The sequence below is a fragment of the Dreissena polymorpha genome, chromosome 6 (assembly GCF_020536995.1).
Source record: "Dreissena polymorpha isolate Duluth1 chromosome 6, UMN_Dpol_1.0, whole genome shotgun sequence".
Classification (NCBI taxonomy): domain Eukaryota; kingdom Metazoa; phylum Mollusca; class Bivalvia; order Myida; family Dreissenidae; genus Dreissena; species Dreissena polymorpha.
The window spans coordinates 58,565,306-58,574,436 of record NC_068360.1 but is presented as its reverse complement, the minus strand read 5'-3'; the positions used below and the strand labels follow the sequence as shown (position 1 = coordinate 58,574,436).

Below are 9,131 nucleotides of genomic sequence, written 5' to 3'. Positions count from 1 at the left end.
TAACTCTGCTTAACAAATTGATCCTTAACAAAGGTGAACCATAATGAAAACATAGAAATAAGAATCTCGATCAATTTCATATTTTTATTCAATAGGAAATGTCCAATCTAAGAACAGATTGAGAACCATATAGCACGATTGTGCATATAACATATATGAGCTGATCTTAGGAAAAATTGGGCTTAGTGCAACATCACTTTCCACATAGACTGGATTTTCGTTCAGAGGAAACTTTCTTTTGTTTTACAAAAAAAATCTATGAATGCAAAAAGTGGCATCCCTCTCTCAAATGCATGAAGTCCAGTTTTCCCAGAGTGTGTCTCATACTAATCATCCTATTTATCTCAACCATTACAAATAGAATCAAACTTATACAAAGCATAGTATTTGTTGTACTTTATTGTATACTAAAAGTAATAAAACAATAACATATGCTGGTATTTTTAAATTGGCTGATTTTTCTTCTGATTCAGAAGATAACTTGTTTAAGAAAAATGTGAAATAAAATTGTTCCAAATATGATTTAACATGGATGATCTTGTAAGAGAAAAACAACAAAATTCTTAACGAAAAATAAATAACTTTATTAAAACCTCACATCCATTAAAAGACATGAACAGATAACTACATGTACATACAATGTATGTAACATCATGCAGTCATGGTACCAAAGTGCAATACCGGTACATATTTCATGATATATATATATTCAACATTTTGATAACAACCAAATGTCCATTTACTTAAATAACAAACAAGCATAACCATTCATAAAGACAAGAAAACAAGCAGTATAACTTACAAAAAACACAATACACAGATGTATGTTAGCCTACATGCGTACGCAAGGCTGATACAATGATACAATACACAGTGAACTATAGCTGTACATAAATGGAGCTAATAAGTTCCACATTGTGAAATGCAACATACAAGGTATAACTGAGAACATAAATTTTATTTGGAAAGTAATTATAGAAGTTGTAATATATCTTTAATATTGCACTCAACAAAAGAAATAATGAGCCAAACTGATATTGCTTTATACAACATCTTTACATATGTATATTTATTTCAGCTGGAACTGTCTATTTTATGATAATTTGAGTTAACGTGCATATTTGAATACCAAAATATGAGGGGGGGGGGATGTGTTGACTATTATTTAAGTAGAAATATGTAATTAAAGATAGATCACTTTTAGTTGATGAAGCATCATAACTCAAGCTAGTGCATATCCCAATAATCATCAGTTAAACAACAAAATATGCTTCAAGACAGTACATGTAGATGGTTATTTTGCAAGCAATAATAAATAAAAATACACTATCTGCAGTGCAAACTTAAAGCAATTATAAAGTACTTACACTAAGATGATGGCAACATTTGTTATACAACCTTTGTTATATTGTGTTACTTACTTTTTAGATATGTTTGTTCCAGAAAAGTCAAGTTCAATATGCAGTATCATGATTTTTTAATGATCACATAGAACTTCAGATAACAATACGTTATATCATACCACAATGCAATTTAAAAAAGATATATTTTTCATACTTGAAAATGTTAAACAGCTCCCACAAACCCATAACAATAAACATGTTTTTACAAGTTTAACGTCTTCCAATGATATAACGAATTCATAGTAATGCACATATTTACAACAACATAATGGATTTACAAGGACATTTCGCACCAAAAAAGGCATGTTTCATATGTACTCAATACACAGAAATGTATGTACATTAAATACATGAACATAATCTTCAGGCATATTTACACTTAAAAAACAACAGCATATACTGTCCTTGCCAATGTATAAGCTCATATTAAGTCTCGTTCTAAAAAACTGGACTTAATGCATATGCGTAAAGTGTTGACCCAGATAAGCATGTGTATTCTGCACAGGCTAATCAGGGACAAGATTTTCAGCTTTTATGGAATTGTTTGTTTGAAAAAAATCTCTTCTAAACAAAACACCAGTTTAAGCGGAAAGTGTTGTCCCTGATTAGCATGTGGGACTGCACAGGCTAATCTGGGACAACACTTTACATACAAAAAGCCCAGTTTTTTTCAGAACGTGGATCATCTTGTTTAACAAACACCTATTTGAATTTCACACTTGAACTTCAATTTAAAAACAAGAGCACTGCATTACGGGTGCCAACGTTCAGCTTCGAAAGCTTGTCAGATTTTATTTTTAGAGGTCACAGTGACCTTGATCTTTGACCTAGAGACCCAAAAATTGGTGTGGCGTGTAGAGCTCATCAAGGTGAAACTACATTGTACATATGAAGTTTCAAAATTGTAGGTGGAAGCACTTTGATTTTAGAGAAAAATGTCAAGGTTTTAGCACGACGCGGACTTTTCAATTGTTCATTATTTGCATAATTGATTGATTTTAATGAGATTATAACAAAGTCACTTTATATTATAAAATCTCTTTATTTCCACCCAAAAGCAGATAGCCTTTGATCACTTCCAAAATGTTTACCTTTGATGAATCATTAGTTGACCTTTCAATCTAGGTCAACCTTGACCACGCTGTAGATCTTGCTGACAAACCAGAAGCAGGCAAAGAAACCAATGGATCCTGAAATGAGAAACATGCATGCATGTGATTTAAACCTTGCAAAATAAAGCTTTTAACAGTAGGAACTATAATATTTACGAAACATAAATTTCAACTTCAAACAAATAATGTCTATTGTAGTCAACATAGGTTATTGTTTAATAGGGTCTCGAAAATATCATGAAAGAGGTCAACCAACCCATTTTCAGGACTCACTGGCATTTTTTAGTCTTGCTAAGTCCAGTATATTGTAAATAATATGGGCCGTGCTCTGTAAAAAGGGCGGTGTAATACATGTGCGTAAAGTATCGTTCCATATTAGCCTGTGCAGTCCGCACAGGCTAATCAGGGTCAACACTTTCCGCCTAAACTTGATTTTAGCTAAGAATTGACTTTCTTGAAACAAAAAATATCATAAAAGCGGAAAGTGTCGTCCCTGATTAGCCTATGCAGTCTTCAAAGGCTTCTCAGGAACGACACTTTACGCACATGCATTATAACCCCTTTCACAGAGCACGCTCATATATAAGTAAAGCTAAGATAAAATATAGTTTCACCTGTGAGTAGAAAGAAGAGGAACACGACAATGAGCATGTATCCAAAGTAGAGGATGGGGGAGGCGAGGCCGACCAGCTCCAGTTTGGACACGTAGTAGTGGATGCAGTAGATGAAGAAGTACACCGAGGTGAAACCAGATGTAAGGAACGACCGCCACCACCAGTGGTAGTCCTGCAGCAACAAAAGGGCAATGATTATGAAACGTTGCAAGTCAGAGTTATAGAACTTGTTCAGAAACAAAAAAAAAGACTATTGCCAAGCCATGATGTCCCCTTCCGGTGAAAATCCACCATTTTCAGCAATATTTATAGTCTATGTGTTGCCATAGCTACCAGAATTCTTGATGTAGGAACAAAATGAAATGACGTGCATAATCTCCGTTTTGCCATCTGTCCATGTTTTAAGTTTTATGACAAATATGAAGCACTTTTAAGTTATTGCAGGATCCACCATTTTCAGCAATATTTCTAGTCTATTTGCTGCCATAGCAACCTGAATTCTTGACGTAGGAACAGTTTGAAATGACATGCATAGTCTCCATATTGCCATCTGTCCATGTTTCAAGTTTCATGAAAAATATGAAGAACTTTTATCGCAGGATCCAGAAAAGAGTGAGAGACAGACTGATAGACAGACAGACACAGAAAGCAAACCATAAATCCGCTCCGGTTTCACCGGTAGGGGACAAAAATGACCCCTCTGAACAGGTAAGTAAACTTTCAATTATATACTTGTAGAAAAAAAAGTGATATTGAGATTTTCAGGTTAATCATATCCATATTTCTAAGTAAAATTGTACCTTAACCAGAGCGTTAAGCAGACGCCAATATTTGCTTAAGTAGTAAAACTCAGACTATGTGCTGCATAGTCACGCTTGAAAGAAAATATGAAAGTCTTCAATATTTCTGAGGTGGTTCAATTAACACATGCTGCAATTCATTAGGTCAAATTTGGGGTATTTCATGCACTAGCCACCTAGGGAAATACAACCTAACAAGAGCACCGCATAGCCGGTGCCAACGCTCTGCTGTGGGTGCATTTTTTTTTATTAAATGAAAGCTTGTCAGAAGTTTTATATTAGAGGTCACAGTGACCTTGACCTTTGACCTAGTGACCCAAATATGGGTATGGCGTGTAGAACTCATCAAGGTGCAGCTACATATGAAGTTTCAAAGTTGTAAGTGGAAGCACTTTGATATTAGAGCCAATGTTAAGGTTTAAGCATGACGCGGACAGCGGACGGCAGACAGCGGACGACGAGCTGGCTATGACAATACCTCGTTTTTTTTTCCGAAAACAGCCAAGTTAATAAAAATGACATTCCACTTCACCCTATAAAGCAACATTACATTTTAAAATCAATTCTCTTCAATTATATGTTGAAGAATTTCATAAACACAAACACTGGCAATGGTTTGTGAGATTTTTATGACCCCCAGTCTATACACGGGGACATATTGTTTTTGCTCTATCTGTTGGTTTGTTTGTTGGTTTGTGCCAAACTTTAACATTGGCCATAACTTTTGCAATATTGAAGATAGCAACTTGATATTTGGCATGCATGTGTATCTCATGGAGCTGCACATTTTGAGTCGTGAAAGGTCAAGGTCATCCTTCAAGGTCAAAGGTCAATGGTCAAATATATGGGGGGACATAGTGTTTCACAAACACATCTTGTTTTTAAATATAATTTCACAATGTAACATCACAGCCTAAACATTTTCATACAAATTCTTAAAACAGTCACTAATAATAACAAACAACACTATGGTGACATGAATTGACAATAACTTCTGCCTCAGCAGCCTGGTCATTTGTCAAAAAAATATATCCGATAAACATTAGGGTTATCAAAGGAAAACGCATCATCTTTTACATAGTTATCTTCTATCACTTACCTCAGCACAGAGATGGAAATAGCAGAGCAGTATGGTCGCCGTTGAGCAGGTGATGATGAGGATAACAAACACCAGGAAGAGGAAACCAAACATGTAGTACGTCTGCTGGGACCTGAAAATGATAACATTATGTTTTACACACAAACTAATAGATTTGGTGTATGTTTTGTGTATTTATATGGTATATATACTAAAAAGCTCAGGCAAAAAACAAACTTGCATGTAACAGATTAATAGACACTTTTTAAATGAGAGGAAGGGAGAAATAATAGCCTATGTTGACAAATTTACAAAGAAACCAACTCACAACAATACTGTTGAAAATGAAGAAATGAACTGAACCCATTAGAATTGTCATAATAATTAACTCTGGCAAAAAAAAACTCACCAGATACTGTTTAGAATGAAGTAAATCTGTATGAAGATGCATACAAATGGCAGAACTCCGCCCATGACAATGCCAGGGATAGGCTTGGTGTAGATGGTTTGATCTGGGATCTGTCGATGGATCTGATTGGTCTGTACTGGGTGCTGCTCGATTGGCTGCAATAGAATGGGTCACATTGTCTGTGGAGTTGCATAACAACTGTGGGCTTTTTCTCACTTTTTGGTGTATATGAATCCAGCAGCTGGAGTTTCACTTCTTTATATTATACCACAAAATTAAGCGTCAGATTATTTCAAATTGGGAAAAAGTTTTAATGTATAATTAAAGAGAAAATCCTATTCATAAACTCAAAAAATAAGTAAAGGACTATGGATGCAAAAACATAAAATTTCTTTGTTTCTACACTTGAAAGCTCTCTATTTCTAGGCATCTGAAAATCAACAACATCAATTGGGACTGTTCAGACTGGATTTGGGAAAAAGATAACTTTTTGCCATTGGGTATATGATCCAATAACAGCCATAAAATCAGCAAAAAAAGCCATGCTAGAGTTTTTATAGCAGTCTTAGGATGAACATTGGCAAAAAATATTTAACCAAGACAAGTGCAAGTGTTCAATACTAAATGCATATTGATATATAGTCAATTTTTTTTTTTTAATTTCTATCAAATTTTTTTTGCAAGTGTATTATTAATCAGCCAATAAACAATTCTTTGCTCTTTTTAAGTGTTTCTAATACTCGACTATGACTTTTGCCCATGTGGTTTATTTATTTTTTACATCAGAACCCCAATTTCATGACTTATTAATTGATAAATAAAAAAGAATCTAAAATATTATTTAAAAATGTATACATTGATCTTATTTCAGAATGACCACTTCTTATTTTTAAATATTAATTATAGACTTAAAAGGGACCATACCTTGTATAATTATCACTTGACAGTAAAACAAAGAAACATTTGTAACACAGTTGCCCACACTTGTTTTCAGAACTTATTGTAAAAAAGGACATGTAAGTTTTGTCACAAAATTTAGGGGCCCAGCACAACTATAAAGGGCTAATGGCCTTAGGGGTCTTGCACATTTATGTCCCTTCTAAAACAAAAAGGTATGCATACAACTACAATTCAGCCTTGTTCTGGGAAAACTGGGCTTAAAATATGTGCGTAAAGTGTTGTCCCAGATTAAACTGTGCAGTTTGCACAGGCTAATCAGGGATTCCACTATCCGCTTTAATGGTATTCTTCATTTAAAGGAATCTTGTTCTTAGCCCAAATCGATTTTTGATGGAAAAAGTCATCCCTGATTAGCCTTTGCAAAACTGCACAGGCTAATCTGGGACAACACTTGAAGCAAATACATTAAGCCTGATTTTCCCACAGTGAGGCCAAACTATAATTCTCTTACCGTTTTCTTGAAGCCAAAGTATGCTCCAATGAAGGTGAGAGGGACAGAGATGCCAAACCAGAGTGCCAGCAGATCCAGTAGGGTGGTGAAGGGAATGGCAGCGCTTGAACCCTCGATCCACAGAACCAGGTTCAGAATAAAGAATAGTGTAAACACGATTCTGGAAACATGAGAGTTTGTATGAACTGAGGTTTGTTTACTGTTTGTGGATATATCATTATCAAGTACAGGATAAAGAATATTGCAAACAAGATTAAGGAAAACACCAGAGTCTGTATGAACTTTTTTTTCTATATGTGGAAATTTTCAAATAATCTGGAAAACACAAGGCTTGTATGAACTTATGTTTGTTTGTTTTTGTTTTGTGGATATGTCTCCATTTTTAATAGTTTTAACATCATTCCAAGGCAGTTAACATCATTCCAAGGCAGTAAGTTAACCAACCTACTCTTTGCTGAGTCAGCTGGTTTACCAGTGCTAAGTGCACATTATTATATGGTACATGTTACAGACTACTGCCCTACTTGAACCTTAGGGAGAAAGCCACAGAAATACTTCATGACCATTTTTCCCATAAAGCTAATGTGACCCAGCCAGGAATCCATCCAGCAATCCTTGAATTAGTCCAGTGTTATTTGACTGAGTAAGCCCAGCCTGTTTCTTAAAAAAAATAATAATCCATACAAAATATGATACTAGAGAAATTTGTCATAACCAAATCCAACAATGCAGAATATGTTTTTTGTCATCTCGGTACACTTCATATTGAGTGCCATTATCAAAAGTAGCTATTTGGGATAAATAAATTGGCCTGTTGAAACCACAGATAGCGTGGACAATTTAACCTGATCTCTATAAATATGAAAATAAATGGTGCCTTCAAACTTATTCCTATATTTTAATCATTAATAACTATTAATATGATCACATTTAATATACCATAACAGTGGATTAAGTGAGATATTATTTGACTGATTGAATTACTTTATGGAACACTAATTTACAAATTCAAAATGCAAGTTAGAATGTAACGTTTTGGCCATGGTTGCCCACCATTGATAACAACTTTCAATAATTCCACAGGTATATGAATGTTCTTCATAAAAAAACTCTTTGTCTTGAGATTTGTCTTTGTCTCCATAGCAGATTTTTGTCTCTTTTAATGCCATTCTATAATGACTAAAAAGTTAAGACTCTTGTTCAAGTATATCTGTTCAGGCTACACTGCACCATTACAAGCAAATAACACATGCTTGTCCCTAGCACTCACCCTGGCTACGCTGCACCATTACAAGCAAACAACACATGCTTGTCCCTAACACTTACCCTGGGCACAGGGATGATGTGAGGATCACATTGGATAACCACTTTTCACCTCCAAATGCTACAAAGAAGATGTTCATATTATGTGTTTACTATCATCAATATGGACACCTCTTGCATCTTTCTCCTGTTCAACTCCTAGAAAGCAGCTCAGGGATCAGATAGTCCTGATGACCATAAACCCCCATATTGCCAGATTGGTGCAAAAAGATACCAAGTGTCTTAATTTCAATGTCACATGGAACCTTTTTGCATCCAGGGAGCCATATAGGGTTCGCCAAAAGTCTCTTTATTTAACAAATCGTTAAACTTAATAATGGTTCTTGAATCAATCTAGACACTGAGAAGGAAGAAAACAGCTAAAAGGAGGAGAAAGCCTCCCAAACCTCAACTGTAAACTCTCCAATCATTAACTTGCTTGGCATCTCACATACGGATTTCATTGAAGATGCTTGAGTAATCAGCAGAGGCTAGAATAATGTTCTGCAATTTGCAGTCAACACATATCAGTAAATTTGCTAAAGCAAGCCAGATTTCTTTCATGATAATGTAAGACCAAGAACATATTTACATTTACACGGCTGTCCATATATAACACGTTTCTGAGCAGGCCTGGTTCAAAGGTGACCAAGCAGTGCAGGAATTACAAGCCAGTACTAATGCTGATCAATTAGTTTGATTTATACTTTATAGAGGATAAGTGGGTAACAAGAGTTTCACCCAATAATTATTATATTAAATCAAAACTGGACAAAAGTATATTATTATCTTTATACATGTATTAGGGATCCAAAACAAGACTAAAGTCATTGTATAATACTTATATAGACTCAAAACTACAAGAGGTCTAAATCTTTTTTAAACTCGATAATAAGAACAGCATTTCAGCTAATCATTTTTTTTACCCCAAACTCAACAAAACAATTGCACAAGGGTTTTACCATTTTTCCACACAAACTAGTGTGATGAGCCTATTGTACT

General features: G+C 34.8%; 1 protein-coding gene across 1 annotated transcript in view; it reads right to left on the bottom strand.

Moving 5' to 3' along the window:
• Positions 1 to 435: 435 nt before the first annotated feature.
• LOC127835712 (transmembrane 9 superfamily member 2-like) overlaps positions 436 to 9,131 on the bottom strand; it is a 30,211-nt gene continuing 21,515 nt past the window's right edge. Inside the window, exons 12-17 of the mRNA XM_052362149.1 lie at positions 8,154 to 8,211; positions 6,828 to 6,987; positions 5,417 to 5,571; positions 5,029 to 5,140; positions 3,130 to 3,301; positions 436 to 2,593 (exon numbers count right to left, since the gene is read on the bottom strand). Coding sequence (XP_052218109.1) covers positions 2,520 to 2,593; positions 3,130 to 3,301; positions 5,029 to 5,140; positions 5,417 to 5,571; positions 6,828 to 6,987; positions 8,154 to 8,211 — 731 coding nt within the window. The 3' untranslated portion in view covers positions 436 to 2,519. The remainder of the gene's footprint in view (positions 2,594 to 3,129; positions 3,302 to 5,028; positions 5,141 to 5,416; positions 5,572 to 6,827; positions 6,988 to 8,153; positions 8,212 to 9,131) is intronic.